Genomic DNA, 22,130 nt, shown 5'->3' with positions numbered 1-22,130 from the left:
TGCGCCCAGACAGTAGTTGAGCAAGAGCAGTACAGACTCTCCCTGGTGGCTGACTCCAGAGAGCCTTTGGCCATGACTCCCTGGTTGACCCCAGACCTCGCTGCCTGGTGACCGCTGGGGCACCTGGACTCCGGCTTCTGGGCAGGAACCGTGAGGGACACCTTAGCTGTGGCTCCTGGTAGGCTCAGGGGAGCCACTCAGTCCTGTAGCTACACTTTGTCCTGCCACGGGAGCTCCAGCCCTATTTGGCCAGCAGAACATTCAAGGCCAAAAAGAATCGGCCATCAAGAATTCAGGGCTGAGCGCGTGTCCAGGCTTGGCAGGGGCTGAACCCTCGGGGCTGAAGGTAAAACTTCAGACTAAGCAAGATCCTGGGGAGTGAAATTCCAGCTCCATCACTGACCAGTCCTATGCCTGGGACAATTCACCTTAGGCTTCCAGGACTCAGTTTCCTCATCTGTGAGATAGGTGATGCTAACTGATCACTCACATGGCAGGGACAAACTGGGTACTGTTGACTCACCATGCACTCAGCACAGTGCTTGGAGCACAGGGCAGGGTGGACCATGACCCTGGGGGAGGCCCATCAAGGTAATGCCTCTCTTCTAGCCAGCCACCAAGCCCCCAACAGAGCCCAGCTCCAGCGGCAGGTCACACTCCAGAGCCCAGCTCCTGTGAGACCTCTTCCGCAGCAGCGGGGGCCCTCGGAGTGCACTGGGTCAGCTACCCCTTCTGAGGTGCAGGAGAACATCGTGAGTCTTTCCTGGGGCTCCCCTGGAGGCCAGAATAAGAGGTGACCCTGCTTCATCTTGCTGCTTGCTCTTCCCCAAGGCCTACTGACCTACTGCGGAGGGGTCCATTTGAATATTCTTATGCTAAAATCCTTTTTTTTTTTTTTTTACAGCCTGAGAATTAAAGTTTGGTTTGTTCCCTTCCTATGCTAATTTAAATGAGATACAGACTTTCACATTCCTCCTTGAACTAAGAAATCCTGCAGGGTCACCAGCTTATTTACTGTATGTGGGAGAAGGGAGGGGGCCTCCAAGTCCCCCTTCCTTAGAGGACATGGCATATCACCAACCTGGGCCAGGAGCAGAGACAGCCCCTCTGAGCACCTGGGGTTCAGAGTTCACAGGCATAGCAACCACAGAAATATACATGTCTAGAAATAACACTTGCCAGGCCCATTCCTGCCCCAGGACAGGGGCTGTCTTTCTACAGCTTTGAAGGAAGAGGAAACATTCTCTGCTTCTCTTGTTGAGGTTTCTTTTGGCCAGACATTAGGAACTTGTAGTTTTCTAGTTCAGTCTCTGGAGATGCATCAGCACTAAGTAGAGGAATAAATGTCAAGAGATTAAACCTTGCACGTGGGAAGGACAAGACCAGAGGAAGATAATTTGCAAATGGATAAAGTCCCAGGACTTTCCAGGCTCAGTCCCCCTCTAGGGGCTCCATGTGTCCTCTTGACCTACATTAGAGGAGCCTCACCCATGACCTCTATGCTCCTTTTCCTGCTTGCTTCATGTGTGGGGCAAAGATTGTAAGGTCCCTTTCAAGGTGACTGCTGGGCCTTGTTCCATAAACATTTCCGATCCCTCTGCGCTAGGGTCTCCAGCATTCCTGCCTCTCCTTATACAATTCGTTTTAAGACAGATATTCCCTAAAGGGCCCAGCCTGTCAGGTACGTGGTGGCCACTCCTCCCTGGTTGGGACCTGAGAGATCACAGATGACTTCTGATGTGCCAGGCTTAGGGTCTATATACTTGGCCATGGGCAGACCCCCACACTCTCCCTCGCTGGCCAAGATGACTTCTGGGGCCAAGTCTACCAGTAGGTCTAGAAGCAAATAGGGCTGGTGAGTGTAGGTCCTGAGGAAAATCAGCAATGATCTGCAAGGCAACTAGCTCAGGGGAGACCATCCCTGGCTCCTTTCTCCCAGCTGAGGGCATCCTGAAAGGTAAACAGACGTTAATCACATCACCGCAAAGTATCAACATTGCAAATAACAATAACTAGTATTTATTGAGTGTAGGATGTAGCAGGCACTAGCTTAAGAGTGTTTGTGTGTATTAGCTCATTTTATCCTCAAAATAATTTGGGGTGTTGCAGGCATTGGCCTTTTTATTCATAAGGAAAAAGCAACACAGAAAAGCAGAGTCATATAGCTGGTGTCACATAGCTAAAAGTGATGGTGTGGGGACCCCAACACTCTAGTCCCAGTTGTCTCGGTTTCTGAAAGCAGAATGACAAAGTTTGGAGGTTGCATAGGTTAAATTAAGAGAGAGAAGTCTGGCAAACACATCTAGCCACAGGACTAGGTTTATAGTAGGTGCTCAATAATGATTATTGAATTTTAATGGCTCTGGGACTTGTGAGGTAGATGGGGACTTCCCTCCCCCTGTTGGGAGGTCTTCCTGGCACTTGCCCAAGCTTCATGAGTGACTTCGGTCACTTTGCACAAGTCCCGGGCCACCAAAGACCTTATGCATGGGTATGAAGACTCAGGGTAAGTACTGGGCCCTCTGCACAAAGAGAAACATCCAGGCTTCCCAGCCTGGCATCTGGGCCTCCCTGGGTGATCTAACCAGGCCCCAAGGCCCTGCACTGCAAATACCAGAGGACTTCCCTCCTCAAACATGCCTGGGGCTTTCCTGCTCCTACACTGTTGCTCTTGGCTCCCAATTAGAATGCCTGCCCACTCCCATCTCTGCCTCCCCAGATAGACAGCTTTTCCAGGGGATACCCTCCTTGTCGGATCTGTAGATCTTCTTTGTGACCAAGGCCCAGACCCATTCTGATCTGTTCCTTATCCAGTGACCATGGCAGGGACAGCCCAACTTCTGCCTATTCGCCCTATCAGAGGCTGGGGACATGGATTTCCTTCTCTCCCACCACGATGGCCTGGAAAGGGGGAAGCAATGAGGATGCCGTTGGATTAAGGCCATACTTTCTTCCAGGGAAAAACTCTGTCAAACAGTTAAGCTCTCCTGGTGCAGACGTTTTACCACCTTCTTCAGTGACACGAAGTTCTACCCCGTGGTCAAACTAAGTCTTGTCCACATGGAGCTCCCCAACACCGCTTCCTAACCATGGATAGTGGAAATCATTATTGAGAAAAGATGATTCAACAGAAATTCTCTTTAGTTCTCGATCTTTTCACCTAGGGAGTGGATTATTAGACCTGAGACTTCATGGTTCAGCCCAGCTGCCATTCCGTGAGCGCCCGGCACTGTATGCGGTGGACAGTGACTGCACCCCATCACATTGCCGGGGACAGTGGCTGGGTAGCCTGGACCTCGTCTCAGGGGCAGTCGTCCTGGAATGGGCTTGCAGCAATGTTGGAGGTTACCATCAGCTCTCTGAGCAAGTCAACAGAATCTGGGGAAAGTCCCGGGAACCATGACCTGGTCTTGATTTTCTGAGCATGACTAATCCTGGGTTGTTGACCAGGGTCTGCAGCAGGAGCCACCTCGTCCTGGACCTGGTGGAGATTCGGGGACCTAAGAGTGAACCAGAGCAGACAGACTTAGGGGATGGGGCACCTTGTCTCTGTCCTTCTCAGAAGTTCTAGGAGAAGCTGACTGGTAGGTGTGAGGTGCAGGAGAAGGAGCTGGACCAGGACTTCTGGGGACATGAGGGCGGCTGGAGGGATGTGGGTCTGTCCCAGAGCCAGATGTCTGCAGTTGGGAACAGTGATGAACACAGCCCAGAAGGGTGCTCACACATCGAAAACCGGGGATGTACTGTATGGTGACTAACATAATATAATAAAAAATCATTATTAAAAAAAAAAAAAAAAGAAGGGTGCTCACAAGACATGGCTAATTGGTGGGCTTCCCAGCAGAAGGCAGAGCAGAGTAATAAGGGTAGGAGAGGTGGGATAGACAGTATAGACCCTTGAGAGAGCAGGATATGGTAGCCAGAAGAGCTTGTGGTAAGCAAAAGCCAGCTCCATCTTGGAGGTCACCTGGCCTGAAGCCTAGGATATGGGTGGTCTCAAACAAAGGGACTGGAGGTCTCAGACAGCGGAACTAGAGCTCATTTCTAGGAACATGGGAGGAGCCCACTTAGAAGGACAAGGACCCCAGGCCTCAGAGGTACACTGGCCAGGCTGGTTGCGGGGCTAAGCCTCCTGCTCTCCTCAGTAGAAGGTTCCCGAGGGCACGGAGTATGGAGGAAGGGGAGCAGGGAAGGGGGAAGCTGGGACATCTCGGGGTTCCCAGAGAAGCTTAGGGTCCTTGTTGCCTATTGTCCAACCCCAGCACAGGTTCAGATGGGAGGCTTACCTGCTGACTGATTTAGGTACCAGTATTTGATGGCCCGCTGCAGCTTCCTCTCCCTGTGCCCTGTGAGCAGGATGTTACAGAAGCTGACGAGCACAGGGTTGGTATGATAATGATCCACATAGAGCATGCCGGTCCAGGCACTGAACCCTGAAACACAGAAGGCAGGTCAGGCCAGCAGCCTGTGCTTTTGGTCCTAAACGGTGCCCCTGTTTTCACTGAGAATCTAGAAAGTTAGGTATAAAGAGCTGGAAGTGCTCTCAAGATGGCATTCTAATGCATCCATTTTGCGGAGAGCTTGAGCAGAAAGCGGGAGGAGCACTGGGGCTCATACAGAGAGGCTGCCAGGCATACAAGGAACGGATGAGTGAATGAATGGATGCAGAAAGAAAACCAAAATGATTTTTGCTCTACAGAAATGGCTTGATTTGGGAGTCTTTCAACTGAACAGACCATTTTCTTAATTATGTTTCCAGCTAATGACACCAGTAATTCTGTGATGCATTCTTTCTCAAAATTTTCAGAGCTGTGCATTCATAAATTAATTAGCTTCTAACAGCTCGGGTGGGATTCTAGTACTTCTTACTGCTCTCCATGATACCTTCGAAGGTCTGTCAAATAGCAGCCATTTACTAGCCTGAATTCTCTTCTGACCATTAGGCTGAATGATTTTTCTGCTCAGCGTTATAGTCTCCATGAGAAGCTGAGTTCCGAGCAGAAGGAAGAGTGAAGTCCTGGCCTCTGGAACCCGACCTGCAGGCAGCTTCCACAAAGCTGCAAGACCAGCCCACCCCACCCCCCACCCCGGAGTTAACGCACGGCCCCCGGGGACCGGCACTCACCCATGTCCGCCCCCTCATAGCCATTCTGCATGATGGTCCTGTCGATGCGCGCGATCAGCCACGTGCCCAGGACGCAGCTGATGAGCAGCCTGGAGAGGCAGGCGCCCAGGCCCAGCAGCACATTGTAGAAGAACAGAAAGTAGTTGAAGTTGTGGAACGCTTTCCTGCAAACAGAAGCAGCAGGGGCAGCACCCTCTCAGTAGGAGGAGGTGGCCAGGCAGGCTGGCTCAGGGCCCCAGGCCTGTGGTCCAATCCCGTGGCTCCCATCTCCCAGCCGTGTGACCGTGATCATCCCTGTCACACAGCACTGGTATGGGGACCAGCTCAGATACAGCACAGAAGGCGCTGAGCCCAGCGCAGGGCGATTGTCAGTGGTGGCTGTGATTCTTCATGGGATCCTTGGGTTTTGAGGTTTCCTGTACGACAAGAAACCTCTTGTGGCTACAGCTGGCTTTGTGGCTACAGAGAGGTTGTGGCTTTCCCACTGTCTGTTGTCACAGTGACCTGCCCCCCACTGGAATTGCTCCAAATTCTCCAAAGGAAACTTCCCAGATGACCACTGGATCCTGTGGTTTCCTGGGCAAACTCGGCATCCTGGATTTCTGCGCCATCTCTGAGAGGGCTCTTTCTGGGGTCATCACTCCGTGCGCCCTCTCTGCCCCCACCATCCAAGGCTACTCCATGGTCACCATGTTGGATTCTCACTGTTCTCTCAACACGTCTTATCCTTCCGTGGCTGGCTGCCTCCATCTGTGCCGTGAGGGCTGCTGGCCATGCCCTCTCCTCAGTGCTACCTGTAGGAATGGCACCACCCTACCGAGCTCAGCTCAAACGCCCCGCCTGCGGCTGAATGAACCATTCCAGCCTCTCTTTCTCCATTACCCGCATTGCTCTTGTGAGGCTGTCACCCCCTCTGGAGTCCACGGCCGCCATGTGTCTGTGTCTGCCAGCCCCCGTGGACTATGAGCTTCCGCAAGTAGCTCATGTGGGGACATCTCTGTATCCTTAGTGGCCACGTTGTTTCCTACCTGAGGGAAGGGCTTTGAATGTGTGAACTACAAAGGATCACCTTGGACCAGGCACTATTGTTCTAAGTTCATATTTTAACACATTTCATGCTCAGTATACCTCTCTGAGATGCACAATTATTTGTAAAATGAGGAAACTGCATTTCATGGGTGTAGGGTCACATGGTTTCATAGAGCCAGGATGTGGACCCAGAAAGTTCGGTTCCAGAGCCCACTCCTGAACCACAGCCTCTCACCCTCTCAGGGAAGGTATGGTCCACCCAGGGACCTGCCAAGGGGAAAGAGGAAGGAACGAGAGGCTGCTGAAGCCAAAGCCTCCAACCCCCATTCCCTTCTTGGCCCTCACCTGTTGTTGAGAGCCAAGGGCTTCTGCTTGTCAGCCGTGCTCATCTTCGGCTGCAGGAAGAAGGTGGTGGCGATCCACACCTGCAGGATCATGAGACCCAGGACGATGGATATGGTGAGGCTGAAACACAGGGCGAGACCGTCCTGAGCTGGCCTTGTCCAAGCCCTTCTCCAATGCCCCGTGATAGAGAGGACAGAGATGGGACAGTCTGCTGGGACAATAGGAGCTCAGGCTCTGGGCTTCATGCCTCCAGAGTATTCCACTGTCTGATGGAAAGTTGAGGCTCACGAGGACAGAGGGCTTTCTCAAAGCCACAGAGTCAGGTCTTTTGGCTGCAGACCAGAACTCCAGGATTTAATTACGTCCCTTTGTCCGTGCATGGCAGTTGAGCTGCGTGTCTAACAGCATGGAAATCAAAGAAAAGCATAGAGCTTTTCAAGAGCTCATGAAGTCCATGAGAGTGGACGGGCAGGCTCTGCCCAGCCTCCCATGTGGCTCTAGGGGAGAATGGAACCAAGGAGCTCAGAGCAGGGAGTTCCCAGAGAGGCCACATCCTGTGTTTGCACCCCCTGAGCGGCCATGGGGGGCAGCAGTTACATGGGGCCTTGGCTTCAGATTGCTAGCTCCCAACCCTGTCTCTTCTTGGACAAATTGGTTAGCCTTCTGTGCCTCTGTTGCCTTGTCTGAAAAACGGGCCTTAATATGAGACCCAATCTTCAAAGGGTTCTTAAGAGAAAAGATGCGTGACGAATTCTCAGTAATGTCAGCCTTCACTTTTATCTCCCATATGGGCAAACTGAGGCTCAGAGAAGCAATTTACGCAAGGTCACACAGCTGATCTAGAACCTATGCTCAGATTTCCTCTCTCCTTCCACTCTACTGCCCTGACTCTCATGTCACCTCCCTGCACCTCAATCTTCCTAGCTGTAAAATGGACACATGCATATCCCCCACAGACACAACTGCGAGCGCCCCACCAAACAGCGGGAATGGAGAAATGTTATGAACTATAAGGTTCCCACGGTGGTGAGTTGCTATTTTGGCCCATCCTTGGGTCAGAGGAGCTGAGAGCATGGGTTCAGGAATTAGTGAGAGCCCAACAGGGAAGGGGCATTTTGAACAGCAGCTTTGAGGGTCCACCGGCTCCTGGGCCCCGGGCAACGACAGGGAGCCCACCCAGCACTTACGTCCCGATGCCCAGTCCCTGCAGCACCTCCAGGCCCTGGTTGTGGATGACGGGCAACACCAGGCTGTACATGATCAGCATGCCGCACAGGCTCTGCACCACGTGGATGATGAGGTAGCCTGTGGGCCGAGGGACCCACGGTCACTCGAGGCCCTTCACGACCCAGTCATACATGTCCCTCCCTGAAGTCCCCCCTCTACCCGCCGGGCATTTTTGCTTGTGCTGTTTCTTCCGTCTGGCACGACCATCCTCCTGCCGCCTTCTGCTCGCCCTGCCAGATGGAGCTCAAGTGTCAACTCCACCAGAAAGCATTCATGTCCTGCCCTGGGTGTGGAGAGTCACTTCCTCCTCTCCGTCACCACTGCCTTTAGCATTTCCAGCCCATGGGCTTAGGACAGGAAGTAATGGTAGCTACGTGAGTGTGGGATTCTCCGTCCCTCCTGTAGGAGAGAGAACAAGGGCTGCTTCGCGTCGCCTCTCTTCTCTCTACGCACAGCCAGGACTCCACAGGGAATGGGTGTTGAATTGAATAGGTCACGTGAAGACACTTACCCCACAGAATGTAGGCTATTTGCCAGCCAGAGTACCTTGCAATGGCCACCTGAGATTTAAAAAGAAAAAGGGGTCTCAGAGGGGAGAGAACACTGATCACCTCTAACGCATGGGTCCAGCATCCCCGCCTCATCGGAGGTTCACCCACCAACACACCAAGGCAGGTGTCATGATTGTCATCATTGTACAGGTGAGGAAACCGAGGGCCAGATGGGGACAGTGACTACCCTGGGTCACCCAGCAGCAGAGCATACTAGAAGTGAGGCCTCTGGACTCCCCGTCCAGGGCTCTTCCTCTCCCAGGCTGCTGCCCCTGTCCCAGCTGCAGGAGAGTGGGATTCAGCCATCACTTAGTCTCAGAGCAGAGAGAGGCCTCGGGGGACTTACCACACTCTCCGCCGAGGAAGGATTATGGAACTTCAAAGGGAGAAAGTGTTTATTTCCTGCCCACAACCTCTTCATGTGCTTTCTAGAGAAAAAACAGGAAATTAGGAACATTCATAACCACGGCTCCTTATGTACTTAGAGCTCAACAGTTGTACACAGAAAAGCCTGTGGAGGGAGATGGTGGCCAGCTCGTGGGATGGTTCTCATTAGCCTTAAAAATGTTTTAAAAATACTTTTAAAATTGAGATATAATTGACATACAACATTGCATTTCAGGTGTACAACATAGTGAGTGGATATTTGTGTATTTTGCAAAATGTTCATCACAATGAGTCTAGTTAACATTCATCATCTCGCCTAGTTACAAGCTTTTTTCTTGGGATGAGAGCTTTGGGATCTACACTCTGCAACTTTCCAATATGCAGGTCAGTACTATTACCTGGAGTCACCATGCTGTGTATTACATCACCATGACATTGACTTTATAACTGGAAGCTTATACCTTCTGACTCCCTTCACCCACCCCCACCCCCACCTTTGACAACCTCAGATCTGTTCTTTATCTGTGAGCATGGTGTTTTTTTGGTTTGTTTTAGATTCCACACAGAGTGAGATCATACAGTATTTGTCTTTCTCTGTCTGACTGACTTCACTAAGCCTAATGCCTTTTAAGGGCCACCCATGTTCTGCAAATGGCAAGATTTCATTTGTTTTTATGGCTGAATAGTATTCCACTGTGTGTGTGTGTGTGTGTGTGTGTGTGTGTGTGTGTGTGTGTGTGACATCTTCTTTGCCCCTTCATCCATCCATCAGTGGACACTCAGGTTATTTTCATATCTTGAATATTGTAAATAATGTGGCAATAAACATGGGGGTGCAAATATTTTTTTTTGAAATAGTGTTTTTGTTTTCTTCCCATAAATATCCAGGAATGAAGTTGCTAGATCACCTGATAATTCTATTTTTACTTTTTTGAGGAACCTCCATACTGTTTTCCGCAGTGGCTGCACAATTTACATCCCTACCAACAGTGCATGAAGATTTTTTTTTCTCCACACCCTCACCCACACTGGTTACTTCTTGTGGTTTGGGTACTAGCCATTCGAACAGACGTGAGGGGATGCCTCATTGTGGTCTTAACATGGTCATGCACAGTTCCCTGACGATTGAAAAATCTTAATATAGTTTGTAAAAATAATATGTAGTTACCTAGTCTTAATGGTGACTGAACGGGATAGTTGAGACTCTGCGTGTGGCTTTTATTTTCTTCAATTTGCTCTATTTTCATATTTTTTCTGTGATGAATATGTATGACTTATGTCATAATATTTCAAAACAGGTAATAATGGAACCCCTTCAATGATAGATCTACCTTATTACAACATAAAGGAAACTGAGAAGGGAACCACAGTCCCTCATGCTCCCAGCACCCCCGCAAACCTCTGCATGCCTTCCCCATGTGCTAGTCTTGGCCTGGACCTTTGCATAAAGATTAGGTCAGTGATGGTTATGTTCACAGTCAACATTCACATCTGTGTCCCGCTTTCCCCCCCACATCCTATCTCTAGCATTTTTCAGGATGTTTTGCAAATTTATGACCACTAAATTGGGAAGACTTAATATGAAATAAAGAGTGTTTAAAAATCTCATTAGTAGTTTGTATATTTATTACATGATGAAATGATGGTTTGGGGTATGTTGGGTTATATAAAATATATTATTAAATTATTTTCACCTCCTTTTTAACCTTTTTACTAGTCTCTATTAGAAAATTCAAAATTGCATCTGTGGTTTTCATTATGTTTCAGCTCGGCAGCACCGGAGGAGAATATGCCACCAGGAATATAAACACACGGATATAGTTGCACGAGGCATAGAAAATTTCTGGAAGCATACAGAAAATGAATAATGTTTAGCTCTGGGGCAACAAACTGGGGTCTGAATGGAAGAAAGACTTTACACTAAATATTTTTTATAACATTTTTTAAAAAAAGAGGCAGCATATAGGTTGGAATAATTCTAAGAAAAGGAAAAATACTGGCACAGTGCTAGTGCTATCCAGGTGTAGGGTTTTCTTATCCACTATTTCCTTTGCCCCATGGGCCTGTAAAGCAGACAGGGCAGGGATCATCAGTCCTCAGTGACAGGCATGGGAGGGAGGGGCCAGCCTTCTCTTCCCTGTGCCCTCTACCCATGCCAATGCAGCCAGCTCTAAAAGATGGTTGTGACTGGTTGTGGTCCAATGTCTCACTGATAATCTCCCAGGTACTTGCAGGCCACTGAAGGAAGGAGCAGGCATATGCCCGCATCAGGTAAGGCAGGGGAGAGCGGCAGTGTCCAGTCCACCCACGGGGTCCGAGGACAAGCAAGCAGAGAGAGGGAGCAAGCTAGGGCTGTGATGGAGAGCTGGGGCCTCTTTGTGCCAGAAGAGTCCTTACTTGGATGCCATCTGCAAGAAACCCAATCTTTGGGCAGCCAAATGGGGAGGGTGTAAAGGCAGGATGCTTTGGAGGGGAAGAAGATGGCCCTGGGTCTCCTGCGACTGCATGTGAGTTAGAGACTGAGGTGGGGGGAGGGAAGAACTGAGAGACAGAAAGAGACTGAGAGACAGAGAGAGAGACAGAGAGGAGGGAGGGCAGATACCTAAAATTCAACCGCTATCTGCAGTGAAATGCTCACTACATATTGAAGGCCATCCCCTCCTCCTGCTCTGCTCTTCTAGAGACTGATACACCCAGTGCCCTTAACCTGATCTCCTTTGATACCCCCCTTGAGCCAGGTGCACCTGCTGGGAACCCAGTGTGGTTAGTCCTGGAGAGCAGAGCAGGTCTGACACCCAACAGAGATGCTGAGCATACAAGGAGCGATAAGGCCTCTCAGGGCAGAAGATATGGCCTGGGTGAGTTATTTTGTTAAGTCTCAGCCTTCTCAGTTGTAAAAACAGAGATGAAAGTGCCGCTCAGGGTTGTGGTGAAAATCAAAAGATTCTTTTTTTAAAAAGATTTATGTATGTATGTATGTATGTATGTATGTATGTGTTTAAGAGAGAGAGAGCATGCGTGCCAGGGGAGGAGGAAAGGGAGAAGGAGAGAAGCAGACTCCCCACTGAGCAGGGCTCAATCCCAGGACCCTGAGACTATGACCTGAGCTGAAACCAAGCGGTGGCTGCTTAATCAAATAAGCCACCCAGGCGTCCCTGAAAATCAAAAGATTCGAAGCACAATGCCAAGCTCATAGTAGAAGCTCGAATCAATAGCTTTTTGGTTGGGGTTTTCTGTTTTACTACCAATAGACGTGGCTGTTCCTGGATGGCTTATACATGCCTGGTTCTAACTGGGCACTGCTGTCACGCTCAGTGATTTTTAGAAAATTCTGGCTGAAGACACACAAAGGACTCCCAGAGCCTTCTTACCTGTAACAGGCCAATATGTGGAACAGATAGGTCACGCACGTGAGGGCGGCGGGCAAGACGGTCACTAGCCAGACTCCTGAAATAGAAGCAGTCACAGGAGAGGTCTGAGAACATGAGCCAGAAACAGTATTGTCAAAGTGCGGATGTTCACATCAGAAAGGCTGGGCAAAGACATTTTACCTCCTTTAACGCATTTCTTGTGTAAAGTTTTGCTTATATTTGTCTCATTTCAGACACACACACACCCCTGCTATACTTTACTTCTTGCACAAGCCTCTCCTTTGGTATTAAGATTTTCCATCTACGGTGAGTAATGCGAAGAGAAAATTAGGGAGGATACACATCGCAGTCACCTTCCGTCCTCGTGTAACGATTAATACTTGGCTTCTATTTGCTGCCCCCAGTAAAGAGCAGCCATGCGCAAAGATAACTGGAATCAAGAGGTCTTGACTATTCTTTCATAGTCAGTTTTTAAGATGTTGTATCTAATCTGCTTTCACGTGATCCGTGTGCTTGCGAGAAAGGGACGGAGAACCAGGGAAGGGAGATGATGTGTACGTATAAAAGCTTCTGGACAAGCTGTTTATCTGTTGGTCCACAAAAAGCATTAAAAAAAAAAATCCAACACCTCTTTATAATTAAAAACACTCCGTTGTGTAGACACAGAAGAGAACTTCCCCAACCTGATAAAAAGCATCTGCAAAATACCCACAGCCAACGTCATACTAACAGCAAAACACTGACTGCTTTCCGTCTAAGTTCAGGAACAAGAAAATCAATGTCCACTCTTGCCAATTCTATCCAACACTGCACTGGAGGGTCTAGCCAGGGAAAATAAATGAGAAAAAGCAACCAGACTGCAAAGGAAGAAATAAAACTATCTCTGTTCACTAGTGATGTGTCCTTATATTTAAAAAATCCTAAGGAATAAACAAACAAAAAAGATTCAAACTCACTGATAAATGAGTTCAGCAAGGTTGCAGGATACAGGACAAATATATAAAAATCAACCGTATTTCTGTACACTGGCAATGAACAAACTGAAAATGAAGAAAACAACTGTGTTTGCATTAGTATCAAAAAGAATAAAATACTTAAGAATACACAGAAGAAATATGCAACTCCTACACTGAAAACTACAAAGGATTGTTGAAAGAAATTGAAGATTTAGATTAATGGAAAGACATGCTGTGTTCAGGTATAGGATGTTCTTTGCTAACATGGCAATACTCCCTAAATTGATCTAAAAATTCAACCCAATCCCTATCAAAATTCCAATGCCATTTTTGCATAAATTGACAAGCTAATCCTAAAATTCATACGAAAATGAAGGGACCTAGAATTGGCAATATAATCTTTTTTTTTAAAGATTTTATTTATTTATTTAACAGAGAGAGAGACAGCCAGCGAGAGAGGGAACACAAGCAGGGGGAGTGGGAGAGGAAGAAGCAGGCTCCCATTGGAGAAGCCTGATGTGGGGCTCGATCCCAGAACGCCGGGATCACGCCCTGAGCCAAAGGCAGACGCTTAACGACTGAGCCACCCAGGCGCCCCTAGAATTGGCAATATAATCTTGAAAAGGAAGAAGAAAATTGCAGGACTCACATTTCTTGATTTCAAACTTACTACAGAGCTACGGTAATGAAGATAGTGTGGTACTGCCGTAAGGACAGATAAATAGATCAATGTGACAAACTGAGAATCCAGAAGTAAATCCTCATCATCAATGTATTTTCAACAAGGATGAAAAAGACAATTCAATAGAGAAAGAATATGCTTTGCAACAAAGGGTCCTGGGCAACTGATGTTCACATGCAAAACAATGAAGTTAGAACCTTACCCCACAGCATATGCAAAAATGAACTCAAAAAGGGATCATAAGTTTAAATGTAAAAGCTAAAATTACAAAAGTCTCAGAAGGAAATATGAGAATAAATTTTTGTGATCTCAAGTTGGGCAATGCTTCCTTAGATATACACGCGATAAAAGAAATATGAATACGCTGGACCCCATCAAAGTTAAACACAACTGTGTTTCAAAGGACACCATCAAAAAAGTGAAAAACCAACCCAAAGAATGGGAGAAAATATTTGCAAATTATATCTCTCTTAAGGGATTTATGTATAATATAAAGAATTCTTACAGCTCAATAATTTAAAAATAGGCAAAGAGTCTCCATGGACATTATTCACAGAAGATGTACAAATGGCCAATAAGGACATGAAAAGATTCTCAACATCATTAGACATCAGGGAAATGAAAATGAAAACCACAATAAGATACCATTTCACACTTACTGGATCGCTATTATTAAAAAACAAAAACTACCAACATGTGTTCGTGAAGATATGGAGAAATTGGACCCCTGATACATTGCTGGTGGGAATACACAGTGATGCAGTTGCTTTTGAAAACAGTCCAGCAATTCCTTGAAAGGTTAAACATAGTTACCGTATGACCCAGAATTCCACTTCTAGGTATACACCCAAGATATATGAAAACACATGAAAAACTTGGAGATGAATGTTCACAGCAGTATTACTCATAATAGCCAGAAAGTTAAAACAACCCAGATTTCCATCAACTGACGAATGGATAAATATAATGTGGTCTATTCACACAACAGAATAAATTCCAGCAATAAAAAATAATGAAGTTCAGTCGCATGCTATGACACAGATGAACTTTGTAAACATTTGCTATGTGAGAGAGCCAATCAAAAAAGACCACGTATCGTGGGATTCCATTTACATAAGCAGTCCAGAAGAGCCAAGTCCACAGAGCCAGAAAACAGTGGTATTCTAGCGCTGGGAATGTTGAGGGGAAATGGGGGGTGATTGCAAATGGTCATGATTTCTTTTTAAGGTGATGAAAATGTTCCAAAGTTCATTGTGGTGATGGTCGCACAATGGTGATGGTTGAGAATATACTAAAACCACTGAATTGTACTTTTTTTTTTTAAAGATTTTATTTATTTATTTGACAGAGATAGAGACAGCCAGCGAAGAGAGGGAACACAAGCAGGGGGAGTGGGAGAGGAAGAAGCAGGCTCCCAGCGGAGGAGCCTGATGTGGGGCTCGATCCCAGATCGCCGGGATCACGCCCTGAGCCGAAGGCAGACGCTTAACCGCTGTGCCACCCAGGCGCCCCCTGAATTGTACTTTAAATGGATGAATTATAAGGTATGTGAATTATATCTTTGAAAAGTTGACTTAAAAAGAAGGAAAAAGAAAGCTGATCTTCATCAAGAGTCAGATATTCAACTGACTGAGCCACTCAGGTGCCCCACTTTTATAGCAATTTTATAGAGATTTTATATATGTTAAATCTAATAATTAAAACGGGATTATATTTTATATTGCACTATAATTTCATTTTTTCCTAGAAATATATTCATTTTACAGGAAAAAAAAAAAAAAGAAAGCAAGCTGATCTCCATTCCGTCCAAGTTTTAAATGTGTCTCTGTCCCGGTATCACCAGGATTAGGCAATTGCTATACCCCAAACCTCAACCATCACAAAGGATGCAGGTAAACCGCCATAAATCTCACCCCGGGGGGCACAGGGATCCTTGAAGGAAAGGATGGGAGGAGTCTGGCCACTAGCAGAGTGAGCGCAGACTCTCTCCAGCCAGCAGCGGGAGCATGACTGACTGCACACTTTTAATTTAATGCCTTTATCTTCCCAAAGATGAAGCTTGTTCAGCTTAAAAGTCTCTCTTGGCCAGAGGGCAGCTGTGTTAAAGCTGGAAAAGATCAAGATGGAGGGAAAATTTTATGTTTTGACTCTCAAAGTATCTAAACATGTGAGAAATACATGAAAGAGGGGGTAAAACACGAGTGATACGGTGATATATTTACTCCAGTTCACCCAGAACAAGTAAGTGAGGTCGGCATTAAACGCTTGCCCAGAAGAGGGGGGTTCATATAAACTATAAAAACTATGACTTAACATTAGTATGATCGAACTTAAAGATTAGACTATGCTTGCTGAGCAGGGCACTCAGGGACTCCTCCGGCTGAGCGTAAACGTGCATTAAAGATGAATACGAATGTTCAAGGGCAACAATAAAGCATGCTGGTATGGAAGAGATGGTGCCCCAGGGCTCACATAAAAGTAATTTTCCATGTCACGTGCATGAAAGAGAATTTCCCTCACATAGTTCACAGATCTATTTCCTTCTGGTTGCAATACTCTACCAGATTATGAGTCTTAAGCAAAAATATCATTTACAACACCTGTTTCATGACTTAAGGAACATTTGGTAATTTATGGGCATTAAATGTCGGTGCTACAAAGGGTTTTGGAAACCACTTCACACCCTGTTCCAAGCCCCCATTTAAAGATGAGGAAGCCGAGGACAAGAGAGAGGACTTGACTTGTCTGACGACACGGAGTTTACCTGACATCTAGTCCAGAGCCTTTCTCAGCAGGAAAGAGGGAAGAATTCTCCTCCCTCCGTGGGCAACAGACACAGAATTAGAATGTCGTTTTCAAAGAAAACTGCTATCTTAAGGTAAAGTGACTGCTATGAACAGATTCATATGTCAAAACCCTAACCCCCCATACAATGGTATTTAGAGACGTGGCTTTTGGGATTAGTGCCCTTGTAAGAGACAGGAGACAGCCTGCTTCCTCTCCCTACTCTCCAGCACTGAGGATACAATGAGAAGGCCATTCGGAAATCAGGCAGCAGGCTCTCACCAGACCCCAGATCTAATGGCACCTTGAACTCCTCAGTGTCCAGAACTGGGGAACAAGTGTTTGTTGTTTCGACTACCCAGTCTACGGCAATCTGTTATAGCAGCCTGACCTAAGCGAAATTAAATCTGAACAGCATAAATAACTTTCCTATAAAATTCTAAAGAAAAACCATGACTTGCTGTTTCATTTTTTCCAAAGTGAAAAAGAGACGATGATTTTAGTTGTTCCCACTGGCATCAAAACGAAATAGGCTATTTAAAACGAGAAAATTCTCAGGGCATGTTCAATTCAGCCCCAAACAGGTTCTAACAAAATGGCCTGGATCCCAATCCCATTGGTCTTCTAGTCACCCACGAGGCAGATATCACTTGTCTCCCAAACCAGGCACCTCATGCAGGTAGTAGCAGTACCGCGGCAATAATTATCCCAGGTGCGTACCTGCCACCAGTTATAAGTCCCTCTCCCAGTTTCCCACACTTTCTCAACAAAGGTGGCGGGATGGTTTTTACCTTTGGTGACACTCATCAACTCTTTCACCTGAAGGATGACTGGGGTCAGAGTCCCCGTCTGGTTCACGGAGGTGATGTAGCTCTCCAGCTCCCCTTCAAACACATCCAGCTCGTCTCTCACATACACGAACATGCAGAGCTCAATGACAACGAACTGGTACAAAGAGCAAACATTTCAACGTCTCACCTGAGTCCCGCCTCGTAGGTGAATAACATATGGATCCCTCTTTGGTTTTGAGGTCAAAACTCTTTGAAGTTCAAAACTCATCTGAAATAGACTCTGGCCGGTGGCTATCCCAAGATGAGTGGGATTGTGACTTCTTCGAAGACTTTTTTGGAGTCACCCCAAACTCTTTTCTTCACCCGATAGCATTCAAGACTAGGTCCTACAAGGGCTCAAGGAACTCTTCAAACACTAATTACATCCAAGTGAAATGAACGTCTAATGGTGACTAAGGAGTGACCTTGGGGACAACTCCAGCCCTCTCTTTCACCACTCTCCTTCTGGCGTCTTGGTGGTAACCACGTTAGAGAAGGTGCTGTTTCCTGCATACATGTCACATGTGCTCACTCCCATCATCCTGTCATCATGGCTCCATGCTGCCTGCCATCATGCCAAAGCTTCTAGAGTTCCTACTCCCATTTTACTTCATCAGCCAAATTCTGTTTGTCTTTGAATGTGCAGCTCAAATGTTACCATCTTCAGGCAATATCTCAATCTAGAATAATTCGCTAAATTTTCAGAGCACTTTCACCTTTTTCTCTCTTTACACGGCAGGTAATTCATAGCACATCGTATCCCCTTCTCTTAGACCATGGGTCTCCCCCAGGCCAAGACTCTGCTGAGTCAGCTGTCTTTTCTCTTCCATGTCTTAGCATGGTGCTTGGCATTCAGTAGATAACCACCAAAGACTTAAGGAACACAATAACTCCAAGTCAGTTATTCACATTGGGAAAAACTCCAGTTGTCCTTTAAAATCCGTTCTCCCCTTCTTTGGGCGCAAAGCTGGACTACCTTTCCCAGCCTCCCTTGAGTTAGATGTGGCCACATCACATAGTTCTTGCCCATGGAAGAGGAGTGGAAGGAATGTGTGCTATTCCACATGGGCCTTTGAAAACCTCCCACATGCATTTCTCCATGCACCTTCCCCTTCTGCTGACTGGATGCAGAGGGTGAGGGTTCTTGGGGATAATGAGGTGCATGATGGAAGAATCTGGGTTATGGACTAACACGTGGAGGACTGCTGCCCCCCAAACCTGAACACTCACTCGACATGGTTACATAGGCAAACATATATATAGTGTTAAGTCACTGAAACTTAAGGGTTTATGTGGTACTTCGGCATTACCTAATACATTCATTTAAAACTCAATCACAGGATTAATTTATATAGGTATCATCCAGAAGGCAATTTGGTCTTGCCATTTCTCTCTCTCCATGTTGACCCCACTTTTGACTCAGACATTTTACCTCAGGTAACTTTGACCACATGAAATGTTTTGATCCTGTGCTTAATAAAATATTAAAGTCAGAATTATGCCAACATTAAAAAATTTTTTGTTGTTGTTGAGAAAGCAAACTTAAATAACGTACCTACACTAAAACATGATTATCACCTAAGCTCCGTAGTTCACCCTAGGGTTCACTCTTGGTGTTGCATTTTCTATGGATTTGGACAAATATCTAATGACATGTGTCATGCACTGAATTCCAATATAGCTCAATCCCAATATATGTAGATCAAGTTGGGAAGTACTGATACCTTGACAATACTGAGTCCTTCCATCCATGAATATAGACTATCTCTCCATGTATTTAGTTTTCTTTGATTTCTTTCAACACAGGTTTGTAGTTTTCCTCATATAAATCTTGTACATATTTTATTAGATTTACACTTAAGTATTTCTTTTTGGGGGATGCTAATGTAAATGATATTGTATTTTTAATTTCAAATTCCCCTTGTTCAATGCTGATATATAGAAGAGCAATTGACTTTCGTATGTCAACCTTGTACCCTGAAACCTTGCTATAACTGCTTATTAGTTCCAGGAGTTGGAACTAAGACTTTAAGTAATTTCTGCACCCAACGTGGGGCTCGAACTTACAACCCTGAGATCAAGAGTTCCATGTTCTACTGACTGAGCCAGACAGGTGTCCCTTTGGTAGTTTTTTTTGTTGATTCTTTTGGATTTTCTACACACACAATCATGTCATCTGTGAACAAAGACATTTTTACTTCTTCCTTCCCAATCAGTATACCTTTTATTTCCTTTTCTTGTCTTATTACTTAGCTTATTACTTAGGATTTCCTAAGTAAATGTTGAGTTGTGAGGGGGAACAGTCTTGCCTTCTTCCTGATCTTAGTGGGAAAGTTTCTAATTTCTCACCATAAAGTATGACGTTAGCTGTAGATTTTTTGTTGATATTCTTTATCAGATTGAGAAAGTTCCCCTCTATGCCTAGGTTGCTGAAAAATTTTCTCATGAACTGGTGTTGGATTTTAGTAAATGTTTTTTCTGCATCTATTAATAAGATCGTGTGATTTTTCTCCTGTTAGTTATTGATATGATTATATTAATTATTTTTTAGTATTGTACCAGTTTTGCATATCTAAGATAAATCCCACTTGGTTATGGTGTATAATTCTCGTACGTTGCTGGATTTGGTTTGCTCCATTCCATTGTGGTTCTCTTATCCCCCTGTCTGTCTCCAATTTTAGGGGCAATGGTTTGCGCCATGACTTCTCTTATGCATCTAAGAAGAACTATTGATTTTTTCAATTTGTTCAGATTTTTACTTGTTGTTAGAATGGAATGGCATCTTACAAGCTCTTTACATGGAATTGATAACTGGAAGTCTCCATAAATAATTCAACTATATTTATTAGTAATATTCTCCATGTGGGTGAGAGTGTCCTTGGAGTAAAAATGGGGGAGGGGTCAAAAAACTGTACTTCTTTGATTTACAGAGATTCAGTTTTGACCTAGCTTTTAAAGACTAACCCCAGCCCTAGCCCCATCGCATTTATGACATAGAAAAGGATTTGTTCAGATCTACTTACAAGGTACAGGCATATGAAAGCCAACACAGTGGTTCCAATCATTCTGCTTGGGAACTGAAAGCAGGGGTCCCACTCGTAGATTCTGGTTTGGAACCAGGACTTTTTAGTCTCGCTGTGAATGAATAAATAACAAGAAAAGAGAGGCTGTGGTTGGTAAACAAATGCCTGATTCTTCTGAAAATAACCTCATTGCTCCAGTTTCATCTTAGAATGTAGTGTAGAGAAAGAACACTGGTAAGTTCCAGTTTTCGTTCTCCCCTTATTCTTAAGAACAGAGACTCAGTTTCACTCAATATAGCAATTCACCAAACTAAAGGGCTATTGCTCCTGACTTCTCTTACAGCTAAGAGTGACCAAAACTAAGCACAGGCCAATCAGATGTGACCAGAGTGTGGTGTGGCACTTTGGGGAAGGTGCTGAGGTGGAATTCACACAGCTGGGAGGGACCCCACTGCCCTTCCTTCTTTTTTCCTGCCCGCTGTCTGAAATGCAGACATGGTGGCTGGTCCAAGCTGGAGCCCGCCCAGCATCTATCTTGGACATGCACAGCCTTCACGATGACAAGCACTAAGAATGGCAGCAGAAGACAGAGATCAGCAAACTTCCATGGTGGGCAGCGCAGGGTCAGTATAAACTGCCTCCAGAATTCTTTTACATGAGAAAGAAAGAAATCTCCCTCTTGGGTGTCCCACTGTTGTTTTGCATTTTCTGTTACACATAAGCAAATGTAGTTTTAACCCAAGTAGGAGCTTTGCCACTGTATGACCTTGGACTAGCCATGTCCCTTCTCTGGGGAATATCCCCTTGTACACAACGATGGCAGTGGCAGGGATAGGGTGACCTGTATGATCACTGAAGACCAGGTGCTTTTGCTTGGCTATGAGCTATGTCCTCTTGTATTGGTAACAGCACTGCAGTCTTTCTCTGGGAACCTGCTCCCTCCCATCAGTCCTAGCGGTTAAGCGAGGCTGAACCACTTGCTAGTTCCAATGGCAAATATGTGACAGGCTTAACGATCCATTTACTCTAATCACCTCACCACAGTAATTGGTTTTGGGAAGACATGGGGTCCAATGTGATCCAATGAATCACAATGGGAGTTTGGTTTGAATTATTAGGAAGGAAAATGTCTTTTTCCTGTGAGCTTAAACCATGAGGATATAAGCTTAGAGATTCTGGGGGCCACCACGGGGAGGAAGCCCATCTCACCACAAGGTTAACACAGATCAAAGCAGAGCTAAGAGAAAATGAGGGAACTCGCTGTGGTTTTTATATCAGTGAGGCCATAGCGTCCAACCACTTCTGAGCTGACCGCCTCTAGATTTTTTACATATGGAAGGCCGTACGTTTCCTTTCTCGCTTTAATCTAGTTTGAGTTGAGTTTCTGTCATTAGCCAACGAGAGTCCTGACTACTCTGCGGCCTTCCAGCCATGTCAGGGGCTGCCACACCTCAGGGCTCGTCCCCGGGGGCGCACACACGGAGGGTGAGTGAGGCACCCGGGGCTTACTGCAGGGGGGGCTTCCTCAGGAGCTGTTTGACATGCTGCGCCTGGTGAACTTCCAGGAAAGGCTTTTCTTCCTGTGAGAAAAGAGACAGGGGTATGCTTGGGCTCACAAACCCTTGTGACAGGCCGTTGCCACAGAGGCCAGGAGTTCGGGTAAAGCTGTTCTTCCAGAGGGAGCACAGTGGTTAAGAGACAGCCTCAACAACCGAGCTGTCTGGTTGCAGATCCCGCTCTGCTCTAGACCAGCGACGTGACCTCGGGTGATGCAGCCCACCACCCAGGGGCCAAGGTCCCTCATGCAGAACGGGAGCAGT

General features: G+C 46.2%; 1 protein-coding gene across 1 annotated transcript in view; it reads right to left on the bottom strand.

Annotated features, from left to right (window-relative positions):
- Positions 1-2,012: 2,012 nt before the first annotated feature.
- Positions 2,013-22,130, bottom strand: part of LOC103678492 (stimulated by retinoic acid gene 6 protein-like) — a 34,716-nt gene continuing 14,598 nt past the window's right edge. Inside the window, exons 7-17 of the mRNA XM_008707856.2 lie at positions 21,820-21,890; positions 20,311-20,422; positions 17,249-17,402; positions 12,036-12,111; positions 8,624-8,705; positions 8,238-8,286; positions 7,687-7,804; positions 6,500-6,619; positions 5,126-5,289; positions 4,287-4,433; positions 2,013-3,500 (exon numbers count right to left, since the gene is read on the bottom strand). Of these exons, the coding sequence (XP_008706078.2) occupies positions 3,352-3,500; positions 4,287-4,433; positions 5,126-5,289; positions 6,500-6,619; positions 7,687-7,804; positions 8,238-8,286; positions 8,624-8,705; positions 12,036-12,111; positions 17,249-17,402; positions 20,311-20,422; positions 21,820-21,890 (1,242 nt within the window). The 3' untranslated portion in view covers positions 2,013-3,351. The remainder of the gene's footprint in view (positions 3,501-4,286; positions 4,434-5,125; positions 5,290-6,499; positions 6,620-7,686; positions 7,805-8,237; positions 8,287-8,623; positions 8,706-12,035; positions 12,112-17,248; positions 17,403-20,310; positions 20,423-21,819; positions 21,891-22,130) is intronic.

This window comes from Ursus maritimus, unplaced genomic scaffold (assembly GCF_017311325.1).
Source record: "Ursus maritimus isolate PB19 unplaced genomic scaffold, ASM1731132v1 scaffold_17, whole genome shotgun sequence".
NCBI classification, from domain to species: domain Eukaryota; kingdom Metazoa; phylum Chordata; class Mammalia; order Carnivora; family Ursidae; genus Ursus; species Ursus maritimus.
The sequence above is the reverse complement of the archived record's forward strand: the minus strand, read 5'-3'. Positions and strand labels throughout refer to the sequence as shown.